The sequence below is a fragment of the Harpia harpyja genome, chromosome 5 (genome assembly GCF_026419915.1).
Source record: "Harpia harpyja isolate bHarHar1 chromosome 5, bHarHar1 primary haplotype, whole genome shotgun sequence".
Lineage (NCBI taxonomy): Eukaryota > Metazoa > Chordata > Aves > Accipitriformes > Accipitridae > Harpia > Harpia harpyja.
The window spans coordinates 19861928-19878736 of NC_068944.1; the positions used below are offsets into that span (position 1 = coordinate 19861928).

General features: G+C 40.7%; 1 protein-coding gene across 1 annotated transcript in view; it reads left to right on the plus strand.

Annotated features, from left to right (window-relative positions):
* PIEZO2 (piezo type mechanosensitive ion channel component 2) overlaps nt 1-16809 on the plus strand; it is a 314868-nt gene that overhangs the window by 226345 nt on the left and 71714 nt on the right. The window contains exons 15-23 of the mRNA XM_052788207.1: nt 613-863; nt 1539-1687; nt 2433-2606; nt 5939-5980; nt 10854-10886; nt 11226-11458; nt 14250-14410; nt 15360-15536; nt 15715-15840. Of these exons, the coding sequence (XP_052644167.1) occupies nt 613-863; nt 1539-1687; nt 2433-2606; nt 5939-5980; nt 10854-10886; nt 11226-11458; nt 14250-14410; nt 15360-15536; nt 15715-15840 (1346 nt within the window). The remainder of the gene's footprint in view (nt 1-612; nt 864-1538; nt 1688-2432; nt 2607-5938; nt 5981-10853; nt 10887-11225; nt 11459-14249; nt 14411-15359; nt 15537-15714; nt 15841-16809) is intronic.

The window sequence follows — 16809 nt, forward strand, 5'->3', positions numbered from 1 at the left end:
TGTCTTTTCTGCAATGGCTCAGGTACAGCAGAGGAAGCTGGATAAGTGGTAGTTTCTTTGAAAAACAGCAGCGTTAGTGCAGCATTTGTATTTTTTAAGCTTGTTTGGTTTTATGTTAATGTTTTCTCTTGCTTGTGGTTTTTAGAGGTAACCACAATATTCTCTAAAGGACGAAACTCAAGATGAGAGTTTAAACTTTAAACTCAAGATGAGAGGTTTCTGGTAGTGCCAGTGGTTTCTTTGTTTTCCAGTTTAAAAGGTTTCTTGCCTGGAAGTATAGGGATTGCCATGGAAAGTGTTTTGACTGTTATCCATTATACAACCCTTAGGCTCTAATTTTCCACTACAGTTGCCTGCATTTCAGACAAAGTGAAGACGGGTGTCTGGTAAGATGTATAGCTATGCACCGTATGGCTCCAGGAGCAGGTTGAAGCTCATATGAAGTTAAAACTCCTTCCCCTGCTCTGGAGGCATGTATGATTCAGAAAGACAGTCTCTTGTGAATATTACAAGTTCCTGTGTTTTGTGCAGAGATTTTGCTTTCCACCCATTTCAATTCTTACTAAAAGTCCTTAGAACAGACAGAGGCCAAATGTGACTCTGTATTTGCAGAAGAGGAGTTGCAAGAGGGAGAAGTGGCAGAAGAACAGGAGGAAGAGAAGGAGGAGGAGGAGGAGGAAGAGGATGATGAGGATGAACAGGATATTATGAAAGTCCTGGGGAAGCTGGTGATGGCTATGTTCATCAAGTACTGGATTTACGTCTGTGGGGGCATGTTCTTCTTTGTCAGCTTTGAGGGTAGAATTGTCATGTACAAAATCATCTATATGGTACTGTTCCTCTTCTGTGTGGCCCTCTATCAGGTAAGTGAGAACTATAGTTAACTAAATTTTGTCCTTGAATGCAACGGTTCATACCTTTAACTTGGTAATAAAGTAGCTCCAAACTGAATTCATAAACAGTGAGTTTGTTCTTTAGTTAGATATGACATAGTATCATTTGAAGGGGTTAAGAGTAACTCTCCTTTGGCTTTTGATTATAGTGACAGGCAAAGTGCACATAAATTAGATGCATACAGTACACACCTCTGCTCTGGGACACCACCCCACATCACCATGAACTTTGGAATCTGGGTGGGAGAATGCTGGGCTTGTGCATGTCCTACATAGCCACCAGTTTTTCTGACAGCTGGTCCACACAGCTTCCACACCCCAGTGAGCATGGAGTCCCTCTCCTCCTGGACTTTCATCACCTAATGGTGATGAAACTGAGTGATTGAAGCTGTCCCTGGCCTTTACATCTGTGGCCATGTCCCAACAGACATTTTTACACAAGAGCCTGTACTTGAGTGCATGTTCATCAGGAGTAAAAACTGTATCTCAGAGAACTGTAGCTGCCCTTGGGTAAGCATTGCTTACTTCAGGCCAGCTGGGAAAAATGGTATCCTTCATCTTTGTTTGCCAGTACAGCGTTGTCAGTATTTTTGTCAGTGTCTTTGCCTTCAGCTTGTTTCAGCATCTTTAGTGTGTGATTTTCAGGTGCACTATGAATGGTGGAGAAGGATTTTAAAGTACTTTTGGATGTCAGTGGTTGTTTACACGATGCTGGTACTTATCTTCATCTATACATACCAGTTTGAGTCATTCCCTGGGTTGTGGAAGAACATGACAGGCCTGGATGAAAACAAGTAAGTGTTTTTGATTAATTTCATTTTTTTCCTTGGACTTTTGAATTCAGTGCAGTGGAATGGTCTGAGAGTAGTCTTCCTTCTTACAAGGGAAAACCATCATGAGACCATCCCCAGGCACAGCTGACTTCAAGTGCTCAACTCTGAAGCCATAGATTTATTGGTGTAACAATAGAGATGAGCAAGGGCATGACAGGGGCTCAAAGAGTTGTATTTCCTTCCAAGGCCTTGGCATTGCTCCTCTTCACAGTACAGTGCCAATGCTTCTCTCTTCCTCTTTGACAATAGGAACAAAATCCGGGGAGAGATAAAGGGTAGATTTGCAGGATGTCTGAAGCTGATGAAGGTGGACCTGTCCTCCTGCTAATGAGGAGGGCTGAGTTTCTTCCTCCTCATGATGTGTTGGGCATTTCTCAACAGGAGCTTACGTGAGAAATTATATGCAATATGAGTGGATCTCCAGTGCAGGACTTCCAGTCAGAGACAATTCATCTGGTTCAAGAGCTCTATGGCAGGGTTAGCTTATTTGACTCTGTCCATTTACAGTATCTCTCTACATTACTGAGTCCAAATGCAAGATACTTGCATCGTAAAACTTGCTGGTTTAGAAGAATTTTAAAAACCAAAACCACATAACAAGGACCAGCCCCTTATTCCCTACTGCAAATGATTTGTAATAATGTCTTATGGCAAGAAAAAGATTTTGGTGTGAAGAGGTGGCTTAGTGGCTTACTTTTTTTTCCAGACTAGCAGACCTTGGCTTAAAACAGTTTTCTGTGGCTGAGCTATTCACACGCATCTTTATCCCTACGTCCTTCCTACTGGCGTGTATCTTACACCTTCACTATTTCCATGACCGGTTTCTCCAGCTCACCGATTTAAAAGCTGTAACCAGCAAACAGGACAACACTATTTACAGGTAACGAAACAAAGTAAATGGTGCTATTGATTATGTGTATGAAAATGCTGTTTCTGACTGTCTTGTAACGCTCACTTTTCATCAGCCGTTATGCGCCTTTGCTATGACTACCTGGCTTAAAAAGAAGATGCTCAGTATCCAGCACCCCTCTAAACAAAGGACAACCAAAGTATCTGTCTTCCCCTACTTTCCCCTACACACTGAATTTTTTCATTTTGGTGTACATTTTCAAAGGTACTAAGAGTATTTATCTGATTGGCTTTGACCTTTAATGGGAGTTAGATGCTTAACTGCTATGTGTGCCTTTTTATAAGTCCTGTCAATAATAGGAAATACAGCTTTTAATTTGGGTCACTTCTGGTTTTCAGTGTCCATTTTGAGGGCCATATGAAGATTGGGAGATCTTTGCCAAATACCACATTTGCACTGGACAATTAGGCCTTTTTGTAAAGTTGAGCTTCAGAAATGGAAAAATCCCAAACCAGCGGTCAGCCTTTAAAGTACTGACCCTTGGCTATGCTAGCTCTTTGAGACATTCAGCGATCTCATCCAGAAGTTCATTAGCATTTTTTCATGATTCTGGGACCTCACTTTTCTTGTGTTTAACTCTTCTGTATTCTCCTGCATAAAAACATATCTGGCCTAGGATCCTGCTCCAGGAGCGTAAGAGAGAGAAATGGTTTCAGAGTACACAGTGTCACATTGTGCAATGACATTTACTCTAATTCTTTGAAGAAGCCAATTCATTTAGACACTATTTTTAGAGTGTTTACCTGCCCAATGGTAAGCGTAACGCAGCTGCACTTCTATGAATGGGGACTAGCTGCATGACATCATGTACACCACAGTGTGTTGTGGAGTAATGACAGTTTATCTTGACAGAGAATTCTGCTCTAGGACTTGCTAGATTTACAAAAGCTTTTCAGATAATTTTTATGCATTCAATTTAATATGAAGCTACTTTATAGCATACGGTACAAGTATGTTTGCGTTCCCTATCATCAGTGCCTGAGAATAAGCTGTACTTTTATAGAATGCTTCTGGTTTCTGTATTTAAATAATTGCTAAAACCAGAACAAATCAAACTTGACAAAATTTCCTAACAATCTTGTGGGGCTTTTTTGTCTTACCTTTTTAAATGGCTGTTTGCATAATACCTTTTCCTTTTGGTTTTCTTGAACTGCTAAATGTGATGGTAGATTCAAGGGCCCTTCGAAATGGCCTGTGAGCAAACTTTCTTTGCCCGTAGCAGACGACTTGTGCAGCAGCAGGTGCACATTAACATCTCCGAACTGGACAGCCAAGCCCTGAAACCAGAGCCCACATAGGTGTCTGAGCTGAAATGGAGGTTGTTCCTGGGCTAAGCCATTTGGGGGAATGCATTACAGTTTGCAGTAACTGCGCAAGCTCCTTTGTAGCCCAGACTCTTTGCACTTGTGCTGAGTAACATAGAAACAGCTTCCTCCTCCCTCCTAGTGCAATCCAAGAGGCACAAAATGGAAAAAAAAAACCCGAGGCACTCCCAGGATTTAGGTGGGTTCATGGTACAGTACACTGTGCCTGTGAAACCACTACTTGCAAATCTTTCTATTATACATGAAAGATACCAAAATATTATACGGCTCTCCAAGCGTTGGCATGAAGAGAATCATTGTGACTAAAGTCACATCATTCCCAAAGGATGGAACCACTGATATTAAAGACAGAAAATGTTTTCAGTGTCTTGTTGAGAGCAAAAATTTTTGCCAGGAGTACGTAGCCTTGAGATACAGTGCTGAAAGTAGACATTCATTGTTGCATCAGGCTTTTTACTAAAGTGGCAGGTGAACATGATCGTGTGAGATCATTAGCTTTTTTGTCTTGCTACTATAATGCTATTTTTTTCAGTCTGAATGTGTACTAGATTGTATTGAGCTCTCAAATAAGTAGCAAGATATTTTTAAATCTTAAATGTGGTGTATGGGCTACAATTGCCATTTTTCAGTGTTTCAGAATTATAATTATCACATACATAATTTGTTCCTCTGCAGAAACTTTCATGAGTATGTCCATTACCCAAATCAGAACACTTTTTCTGGTTTGTACTACCATTAACGCTGCCTGATGTATTGAGATCCAGCTGTTTTCTTCCCTCGATGTGATAAATCAGTATAGAGCATTAGCCAACTTTATAGTTCAAAGCTTCAGGATGAGTCCTCAGTTGACATTTGTATTGATGATGCATAAAGCTGGATAAGAACTAGCACAACAACCAGCTCCAGCTTAACAGTAATGCTAGCAATAGAAATAAGTTGCAGGGACAATTAAAACACAGACTAAAGACTCACCTGTATACGTGCAATTTTCTTACAAAGCCACTAAAACTTAATTTTCCCTTTTGTTTTGAAAACACTAGCATTCACTCAACAGCTAGTTTACCTTCCAAAATGCTTTTTTGCTGCTTCTTTTGCAACAAACAAAAAATTTTAAATAAATAAACTGAACCTTAATTTTGAGTAAGCAGGCAGAACTCAATCCTTTTAATAGCAAACTTGTTAAAACAACCACAGCAGGTGAGAGCTAGTCATGAAAGTAATAGCGAAAGCATCTCCAGTTCCTCCATCTGCCCCTCAGCTGCCATGAATGATTATGGTATTATGTTTGTGTCTAACTGGAGAGTCCTGTTAAAATTGCTGAGAGTGTTCATGTATTAAGATGCTGCTTCACATGAGCAAAGTTTGCAGAGCGAGTTCAAGAGTAAGGTTCTGCCAGCTGCAAATAGAGGGGACAGAAAGTGGCGTGCTGGAACTGGCAATGTGAGACACTTCCCACTATTTATAAAGGTGGCAGAACTGAGTGTCTCAATTTTACATCTGCAAGAGAAAGAAGAATCCTCTGATTAGGACTTTCCAAGCCCATTTCCTTGCTGTACCATGAATTATGGTATGGCGGAGATAAAGGCTGTGATATAGATAATTAATACGGTATGATGCTCCATCATAATTACCTTTAAATAAAAAAAGAAGCAAAACAGCTATTTTTAAAAATATGGCTTAGTTGAGATAAAGCAGTAGAGGCTGTTCTCACATTTTGGGGACTGTGAAAAGTATCTGTAGTTCTAACTGAAGTTGCATATGGTCTAAATGTCTAAGTATTGCATTTATAAGCTTCCTAGACTTTTCACTGCATGGTGTGCGTTAAGCTGTCAGATTGTGCTTTGTTATGACAATGTGTCTTTCTTGGTAGACAGGAAGGTGCATTAATTCCTGTTTAATGGTTTCCTTTTCTCTCTCTCTAATTCATTTCCCATTTTCATCTCATGCATTCTTGTGCTTTCATCTCCCACCTCATAGCCATGCCAAAGTCAATGGCCGTGTTTATCTAATAATTAATAGGTGGGTACTTAAATTCTTCCTTTCCTTTAAAACAGATAAACCTTAACTTTTTTGTTACTTCTTAACTGCCTGAAGAGAAAGTATGTTCTTGCTGCACAGTCCTGTGAGGTAAGCAGGGAGATAAAGTTGTTCAGGTATTGTAGTCTCCTAAAGCTGGTGAAGCAGTTAATACATCTCTCCTGCATATTTATACCTTGTGAGTTCATCTCCCAGCTGGGAATTCTTCTCTTAAATTTTGCCCATGCCTCAATACAGGAATAATTGGTGCTATTTGTAATTGGCTGCAGACAATAGACTTGGTTGAGGAGGCTCGTTTATCTACCCTTTGTTTGTGCATGGAAAGATGCATGCCTGCATGTACACACGTACACACAGACACACAGAGACATGTCCCTGTCTTCATCACAAGCACCTAAGAAAGGGAATTTGAAGGCCAGGTTAATTAAATGTCTGGTATGTATTATGAGTTTGTACAGACTGAGATTTCCTGATTCAGAGACAGAAATGGAACATGTAGTACACTGAAACCACTGCATGCTAAGGCTGTTAATTCATGGGCTGAGCTGGGTGCTACAGCATCCAAATTACAAAAGCCCATATTGCCATCATCATCATCCCTTTAGAAAAGGCATCTTGAAAACTGTTCAATAAAGTAGATTTCTTTCAAAATATTTGACTGGACTAAATGTGGGCTTTTGTTTATCAGCTCCAAGCTTAGAAGGACTTCTGAGTTTGTTGTTGCTACTGGCTGTAAACTTAAAAGCCAAGAAAATCCCTTGTTTAGATATTCGTGACTACCTGCTCTAACAAGAAGTTAATTTATGTGTCATGTTCACGCTCCTTCTTCAAATGTCATCACATAGTTTAGGCCAGGGTTCTTAGAAGTTCACCCAAGCTGGAAACCTGGTCTGTCAGAAGCCTGCGTGTCAGGGAGCAGCGAGGGCAGGCAAGCCAGGAGCCGAGGGGCACGGCCAGGAGGAGGCAAAGCTGGGCTCTCACCCGCAGGGGGTCAGCAATGGGAACCAGCAACTGAGGGTGAGGATCAGATCCCAAGATGGTAATGAGGGTCAGCTACAACCTGGTGAGCTCCCAGCAAGTCCACAGAGATGAGCTGGATCGGTGGTGAAGGCAGGGAGTCAGTCTGTGTGTCGGGCTTAGGGTCAGGGGGGCACAGGACCAGGCACAGACAGAGCTGCAATGCAGCTGCAACGTCGCGGTGAGGGCCTCGGCGTGAAAGCAGCTCCCAAAGAAAGGAGAGGGACCCCTGTGCTGAGGCTTCCTGGCCTGTCCATGTACCCCAACACGTATCAGCCAGCTGGCCTTAGGTGCAGACAGCAAACCCCCCTGCAAGGGCAGGGAAAGCACTCAGGGTCCTGCCAATAGAGGTATGGCACTGTGTGCCAAGTTTGAATCTTGCATACCGAATATTCAGGAGATGGGTCACTAATGTTCCACAGAGCAGAAAGCTTTCTGTTACTAAAGCTGTGCATGACAGATACTTGAGAAATTGTTTTGAGCCAGAAAGTTTCAAGCAATTCATAAACTGATTGCAAAAAATTATCAAAGGCAAAAGGTGCTTCATAATGTGTCCAGTAAGTTGTTATTAATTAATCTTCTGCTCTAGCAAATTACAGATAGATTAAAGTACTAGGAGTCCAGCAAGTACCTGGGGTACATGTGCATCTGAAATTGCTTTGGTGCCTAAAACTAGATCTACTAGTACACTTCTCATTAGTGATACCCTATTTAATGAATTTGAGAGTAAGAAATGCTCTCAGTTAAAAGCATTAGTGGCTGTACCTTCAAGGCTTGTTGTCTGCATTATTATTTAGTTATTTCTCTTCCTAAGTATCAGACAGAATACCTGTGTGTTATTTTCAATAATTTCCCACCAGTATGTGGTTTCCAACCTGAAGTTACACCTGACTAGCTGTGAAGCCTGTATGGCTAGCTTGTCTTAGATATTCTAAACCAGTGCAGTTTTTATATCCTAATACCTCAGTGTTGTCTGTTACGTGATAGCATGTGATCTTGTAGTGGAAAAAAATAAATTAAAAAAAAAGAGGAAAACCAACCCAGGCAATAAATGAGGCAGTTTGGGAAGAAAGCTTCCAAGTAGACTAACTTTCTGAATAGTGGGCAGGGCTTTTTATCTAGCCTTGGATCTCCTGAGCACATGGTCCCGTGCTCAAGCCTACTGATGTCGTTAGAACTAAGCGCCAACATACTGAAAACTAAGCTCATACCGAGGCTTTATCAAGTATACATATATTGCATGTACCCATCTTTATAACCCCATCACCTTCTGGATCTCCTGGATATGAACGGGAGTTATATGAATAAGAGAAAGATGAGTCCTATCCTACAAAATCTATAGGGTTACTGTGTTTCTGTCCAGTTTACACTGAGGTAAGTCATTAAGTCCTTGATTTGCACCAGTGTGAATGTAGATTTTTCCATTATAAAAGTCAGTTGGGAAGATACCTCATTAAAATCAATGCAAGTACACATGTGCAACATCTGTCTGATTATGTGGATACTTTCATTTCATGGGGCATTGCCTTTTAAATGGGCTCTGATGATTTATAGTAACTGGGGATCTCCATAACATTTGAACTGAACTGAAAATTCATTCTCTCTTCTTTATACATGACCGTCCTGTTGGTATTAGAGTTTTAGGTAGATATGTGAAGTTAGATTATGTCATTTTAGGGGATATTCTTTAGTCATTTTACAGAGATTTGAATATCATTTTAGTATATATGCTAGCTTAAATATGAAAATAAAGTATATTGAACAAAAAGCCCTATTTTCAGTAGCCAAAGCTACTGAATATATTGTTGTGTATAAGAGATTTTCAGATTATTGGACACAGAGGTTCATCGCCCAATCCATGATGAGGGGTTTTAGTAATCATAGTCAGGAATGTATTTATTCAGTGAGATTTTTTTGGTGCTTGACTGTTGTATTGGGTCTGGCTGAGATGGAGTTAATTCTCCCCATAGCAGCCCTCATAGTGCTGTGCTCTGCATTGGTAGCTAGAAAGGTGTTGATAACACACCAGTGTTTTGGCTACTGCTAGGCAGTGCAGGCACAGCATCAAGGCTGTCTCTCCAACATTTTTGCCCCCCTCAACGGCAGGCTGGGGCAGGGCAAGATCTTGGGAGGGGATATAACCAGGACAGCTGACCTAAACTAACCAAACAGATATTCCATACCATATGACGTCAGCTCAGATATAAAAGCTAAGTAAAGGGAGATGGAAGGGGGGCATTTTCGTCTTCCGGAGCAACCGCTACGCGTACTGAAGCCCTGCTTCCCAGGAAGTGGCCAGACATTGCCTGCTGATGGGAAGTAGAGAATAACATTGTTTGTTTTTCTTTGCTTTCGTGCACGACCTTTGCTTTCACTTTATTAAACTGTCCTTATCTTGACCCACGAGCCTTTTGTTATATTTTCTCCCCCCTGTCCAGCTGAGGAGGGGGAGTGATAGTGCAGCTTTGGTGGGCACCTGGCACCCAGCCAGGGTCAACCTACCAAACTGTCTTGTTAAAATTCTACTTTTAAACCACGTTTTCTGCTTTCTGGTAATCAGTATGGTATTTCTACTTACTGTGTAGTCAAATTTCTGTATTTTTTCCCTCATTTGAACCACCAAAGTTTCCATCTTGAAGAAACTGCAACTACCAAATATTTGAAAAATAATTCTGCTTGTTTGACTTTCTCATTAACTGCTTGGCCTGTGCTCTTATTTTTTAATGATCAGATGGTTAAATCTAGATTTTTAGTTTCTCAAACTGTAAAAATTCTAGTTAAAATTGGCAGAACTTCCTGTCTAAATGGTAGTATGCCAGAATTTCACATCATGAAAAATAAATCCCTAAGGTGGTACTATAGCGTATTAAAGTTACTTGCGTTAGTCCACAAACAGTCTAACAGGTGCTTGAAAGTATGCTGAGTGTAGTAATTTCAATAGCATAACTAAACATTTAGTGACCTGATCATAGAGATACGTACTTGCCAAAGGGAGACCTTATTGCAAGAAGTCTTATTCAAAGGGGCTATTTATGGTAGTAAGCTCTGTGCTCAGCAAAAGACATAGGATCAGGGAATTAGGAAAAGTGGGTTTTCTGCAAATATGGGAGGTGAGTCCCAACAGCACAGCTGGGGGAGAAAAAAGAAAATACCTGAAGCCATAAGACAATGTCTCTTTTCTCAGTAGAGAAAAGATATATGCTGAATAAATCTCAGAAAAATTGGCACTGTGGTAATAGAGAAATACCATTTCCATGTTAAATCAGTTGTATCCCAGTTTCAGTAGTCTGAAAATTACAAATAGATTTAATAAGAGGCAGTTAGAAATCTAAGAAAAATTCTCTGAGAGATGTAGAAAAGAGAGAGAGAATGAATGGCACTATCAAAGACAGACATGATAAAATATACTGAAGCCACAGCCATGGAATTTTTGCTTTCATTTGTTCCCAAAGCTATAGCTGCAAGAAAATTGGGAAATTCCTTGGCTTCCCAGCTGCATCTTTCAACTGGAAGATGGTGGAAATGTATTTACAGTAATCAGTCAGATACTTGTCATGATTCGGCTGCATTACTGACAGCATGGTACAGCATTGACCATGTTTAGCACTGGTGTAAATAGGTTGCCCCCTGTCCATCTGTGCTGCAATTCCATGTTTCTTTATAGAAGTGCCCTGTGAATGTCATGATGGCATGCTCTTGGCATCAGAAGGCTTCTGCAGATGGAGCAGGGGAATGCTTTATGACTTGTGATGTAGCATGACATATTTGTCAATGACCTCTTCTGTAACCCCTCTGTTCTCATCTCCCTTTTTCTTTCTGTTCCAATTACTTTGAGCAGCCTCAAGAAAAAAATACCAAACCACCAAAATGAGTAAGTCCCCTATGAAGTCATGAAATGTTTCCTCTTAAACAATGTCATTTCATGCTTCTACATCTTAAACTCTGACCATTTTCTCCAGTGGGGAAAATGTCAAGTTTAAGTGTCAATATCACTCATTACTAACTAACCATTAGTATCTGAGTGAGAAGTAGTTACTAATACATTCCAACTCAATTTGCAGTGTGTGTTTGGAGAAAGTACCAGAATCATTAACTTTTCCACTTCTAAGGCATTTTCCATGAACGGTTTATTTTTTCTAATTACACATCTTGAAAAAGACTACAATGTCATTACTGCTGAGCCTGCTGACATGCTACTATTTACCAACAGACTGGTGCACCAAGATGGAAGCCTGCCTGACATAACTATGATGAATTTAACAGCCAGCAGAGAAAAGGAAGAGGATAAAATGCTGGAAGAGGCTGGTGAGAAAAGAATGGAAGAGCCAGAGGGGGAGGGAGGGAAAGGGAGGGTTGAAAAAGGAAAAGAAGAAGAAAAGGAAGATGAGGACAAGGAAGATGATGATGATGAAGACAGTGAATCAGAGGAAGAAGAAACTACAGGTAAGCTCTGAAGATTGCAAATTTTGCCTTCCTCAGCCTTAGTTAACAGTGGCAACAGACGGTTCATTCTTGGTCATCCCTGCTCACTTCAGTCATCAGGTTTTTCTTCTAATTTTACATACAGTCTTTGCCAAAAGAGCCTGAACTGAGCAGATGGCTACTTGTCAATTATTCAAGAGGCTATAGTCTCTTCTAGGGAAAAATCATACTGTATCTGTTGGATGCCAAGAGGATGAAAACAAAAGAAACCCCACCTCTTTCTCTTAGGTGGTCTGGGTTGGATTAATAGAAGGTTACCCCAAATCCTAACAACTCCTTTGGAGTGAAATCTCTTTATAATAAAGAAAATACACATACATATTTAATCTCTGATACTGCATGCTTTCAAGGCACTCCACTCCAGAAGTCCCAATGGCTTTGCTTCATTATTCATGTGCACATTAGTGTCATATTTTTCACTTCTGAATATGGAGTGTGTAATTGATGCCAGATGAACATAAAAATGCTTAAGGGCAGATGTGGGTAAGGCTGATGTTGTCATCCTTGATATTGCTAGGATGAACTCCTAACATGAATTATTTCCATAACTCAGTTTGGAATATGAGCCGTGAGTGAAAACCAGGGAAGGGCATTTAACACTCAAGGAAGCTGTATTGTCTGGAAATGGCCTTACCACAGATTTAGTTGCTCATGCCAATATTCACAGGACTGTGACTCATAAATAGCGACAGGGTCTTTGTCAAGGCAAAATAGCAGCACACCTGGCTTAGCTGCCCCAGGAGAGCTAAGCTGAAACTGTCTTTCCTGGCTGGAACGTCTTCCCTCATAGAGGTGTTCATGGGCCATGGAAACCTTTCTTGGGTAGCTCTCATGTGGTCTATGAGGAGTGATGAGTTTGATGCACTCTGGCCATCCCTACGTGCTGAAAAGACTTGGGGACAGAGGCCAGCTGTTGGAGGTTACCCTGTGCAGAGACACATGCAAGCAGGAAAGCGGGGAGCTGCAACCCTCTCCCTGGGCCATCTTCTGCACCCCAGCGAGTGGGGCTTGGCAATAGCACAAGATGCTCCTTGCCATGTGTGATCCATCTTTAAGCTGTACGTGCATGTATTTCTACCGGAGAGTCATATCATTTTTATTTAGCTATATGGCTGGAGTTTTAACATTATTTCAACATGTTCAGACTTTATTACACAGTGATGTACAATTTTTCAATGGATGCAGCCAGGCTTATATTTTATCCCCTGTCCATGTAGTGCCTGGACATGCTAGACACAGCTTGCTACGTACCTTACCTGCCGCCCTGTTCCGCTTAACTGGCACTGGCTGGATATACCTTGCATGGTGGTAACACCGCAAATTAAAATAAATGCAATGAAAGAATGAGTGAGAACATCTAATTCTATAAAAAAAGACTTTCTGAAAATACACTCATGCTTATAAAAGCACACATGAAGGATTAGAGTTCTATAGCTTAATTAATTTTTCAAATTTAATTATTTAGTCATAGCATTTACATCACTCAGCATTTTTATTAGCATTTTCTAAGTTGTGGTTGGAGAAAAAGGGTAGAAGAAAAAAAAAATTGAAATTTGCTTGTCAGGTATTCCAAAAGTCAGCTTTTCACACAAGTGTGCATGTGTTTTTTCACACAAATATGCACAGAATAACCATCTCAGCTTGCTTTATATATAAAATAACCAGATAAGCAGAAATAATTACATACAGAAGCTAGTAAATCCTTTGCATTTTTACAGCTTAAACAGTGATGTGTTTTGATGTCATTTACAAATGTTTCCATCTCTGTTGTTAACTGTAAGAATGTTCTCACAGCATGCAAAATCCTTCCTAATCAAAATGCTTCTGAAACCTCTAATACAGTGTGAAGACTTTATACTAATATATACCAGCCTGGTGAAACAGTTTTATGCCAGCCCACAAGCAAATACAGCACTTAGAGAGCAGTGTTCAGCATATGTATTGTCATATATAATCATATGTAATAGATGTTGCCACATGCTTGCTCAATGGGCTCTTATTTGGGAGGATGGCTTTTTTAGCAAAATACTGTCTGTGAAGGGATACGTTCACCCAGCTTCAGGATCTTAGCTTTCTAAAGCTCGGAGTTTGTCTTGCCTGGTCTAGATGTCTGTTTTGGGAGGGCACAAATCACACTCTAGGTGGGTGTGCTGTTTGCCAGGCAGTTTAGATAACTGTGACATACGAAGACATCTATAGTATGGCTGTCTAAACCCATGTGACAAGAATCCTACTCTTAGTGTGCATGGATCTCTTCCAGGTTGGCTGAAAAGCTTTCTGAATAGCAGTAGTCTGTGCTTTCAGAAAACAGACTGGGTCCATAGCTTCCAAACATCAAACAAAATCCCATTCTTTCTGAGCTGGATAAGGGCCAGGGCTGGAGCATCTCAGATCTAGTGCCTGGATGGGATCCCTAAGCTTAGGTCCAAAGATACTGGAGGAAAATGGACCCCAAGAAGGGCTCTGCTAGAGAGAAATAAAAACAGAATTAGCAAGGGAAGCCACCACCACCACTTTGAAGTGGGGAATCCTTTCGGTGAATGTGGGTCAGAAGGGAGAGCACCACAGCGAAGTGGGCCTCAACCCCATTTTGTCTTCATTAACCACTGAGCCACAGCTTTAACTTCCTCCTTGTCTTACTCTAAGGCCTAGAAGAGAAGTAGAAAGCTCCTTGTTGTCTAGTGGAGCATTCATTTTTACACAGACCTTCTGTTTTTCTCCTCCCAATGGTTCTGCTTGAACATCTCTGCAGACTTAAGGAACAAGTGGCATCTGGTGATCGACCGCCTTACAGTGCTGTTTTTGAAATTCCTGGAGTATTTTCATAAGATGCAAGTCTTTGTGTGGTGGCTGTTGGAGCTGCATATCATCAAAATTGTTTCCTCTTACATCATCTGGGTCACAGTGAAAGAGGCAAGTAAACGCCTGCTGTCAAAATGCTACCCATGGTAGAGGCTGGTCAGCATCTGCTGTGCAGTGGCACACCCAAGTGTAGGGAGATGCCTTCCTCATGTCAGACCTCACTGAAATTGTGGGATCCAGCTGGCCTTGTCAGCTGCTGTGGACCTGCCTTGACATCTTCTTCCACACTGATACTCTACCTGCCTAGATATTCTCAGCCCTCCCCTTTTCTCCAGATATTAAGGTTGTATTAGTCTAATTCTTTGGACTCAAGAGACGTAACCCCTCCCTGGGTCAAGCTGGCTGTGGGCATCATCCAGGGATGGAGGGTGTAGAAAAGGGTTGGGAAGGAAAATCTAGGAAAATTACTCAAACTGGGTCTGGTGCTGAAGAAACCGGAGTGTGGAACTACACCTAAAGAAAAAGGGAGCAATGCCTTTAGCCGTGCCTTTGGTGTGGGCAGTGTGAGTTCTCTACCTGACATTGCCATTCCTTGAACAGGGTAGTAGGACAGGATTCACTAGAAAACAAAATAAAAAATACTTTTTCTCACATCTTTGGGAGGAAAATGGTCAAGAGCATGAAGGTGGGTTCCACAGACATACAGATCTGTGTCATCTTCTTTGTTTCATGTGTACTAAAGCAGCAGAACCAGCATGTGGGCCTTTGTATTTCATGTCTGTTTATAGGGTGGGTATGCAGTTTTATGGGTCTAACAGTATTAATATTACGTAGGAGATGACGTTCTTCCTAAACCGACTATTAAGTTTTTCCTTCTTCACCTACCACTTTGTGTCTGTTATTGTGAATATTGTTGTAATTTTTTTTTCAGTATTTTTCTCACAGTTACTCTATGTCCCTTTCTTTTGAATGATTCTTTTTTAATTACTATGGGAAAGGTCATACTTTCTCAGTTCTCTTGTTACTCCATGTAATTTCCATCCTGTTTTTATGTTTTCAGGTGTCTCTGTTTAACTTTGTGTTTTTAATTGCCTGGGCTCTTGCTTTGCCATATGCTCAGTTTCGCCCATTGGCATCAAGTATCTGCACTGTTTGGACATGTGTGATTATTGTCTGCAAAATGTTGTACCAGCTCACATCTATTGATCCCAGCACTTTTTCCAGTAACTGTACATTGGTGAGTACAAGTGCATATTAAAAAGGTTTGACTGCTGCCTTCTTCAGTGAAGAAGAGCAAAAGGAAGCATATCAAGTACTGAAAACTACAGTTCACCTGATGTATTATTGTTGATTATCATTCCCTCCACAAGCAGCCTTAACCTCATTTTTTATAAACCGTTGCATTTTGTTTTTAGCCAGGAGAGAATGAAACTAAGGTCAATTTAGAAGAACTCAAGACCTCAGTCCTCTACAGTGGGCCGGTTGATCCTGCAGAGTGGGTTGGACTGAGGAAGTCTTATCCCCTGCTTGTGTACTTAAGGGTAACTTCTTTAATTATCTGTATTGAGATATTTTCTTATTTGTGATGAAATTAGCGATGTCTTTGAAATAAATCATCTGCCACACAAAAAAATTGTAATGCAAGCCATTGATAATAGGGAAATATAGAGGGGAAGAGACAGCAGAAAGCCATAGCTGTTACACAGGACATTTCCAGAAGGGATTCAGGGCCAATTAAGATAATCTGCATGTAGAAGTATGGCTTTCTGACTCTACCATCTGTTAAAAACACTCTAAGAAATGTGGTATTTAAGAACTCTGAGTAATTAAGAGGTACATAGCTTTCGGGTACCAAAGGACAGATAGGTCTAATTGGAGTAATTGCCTTGAATGACAGTATATGCTATAAGCAGTTAATTTTTTTAAGTGCTTATTCCTTAGCCACAGCTTAGAAAATGTAATAAGTTAAGGGAATAATTCATTAAGACACTAGAAAATGGCTGTCTTTTGTTTTTCTTCTTGTTTTTGGTTGATGTCTGTGAGCAATATTTTTATTATTCCTGTCTTGATTAAAAAACCCTACTTCCAATAAAAATGTGCCAACTCCCAGGGGAAACCTTGCACGTCTCTTCTTAGTTTAAAGCATCTCTAAAATTCTGCATACACAGTTAAAGGTTGTCAGAAATTTGTTGACTGAACAACAGCAAATTTTGATCTAACTAGGTTTATTCTTCATTTCTTCCCCGAGAGCTTAACTCTGTGTGTTTTGTTTGTGTAGGGAAGACCTGCCGAGCTCTGACGGTCAATATATCAGGCCCTGGTAGTGCCTCTGCCTGTCGCTCCCTTAGCCATGCCTCTCCCACAGTTAAGAACTTATGTGGGGAAGAGCAATTACTGACCCAAGAGTTCTGCATTGAGAGTGAAGTTGCCTAATGGTGTCTGGCTTGATGCTACGAGCTTTACAGCTATAAATAGATAATACTTTGGGATTAGAAATTATTCCAGAAGGG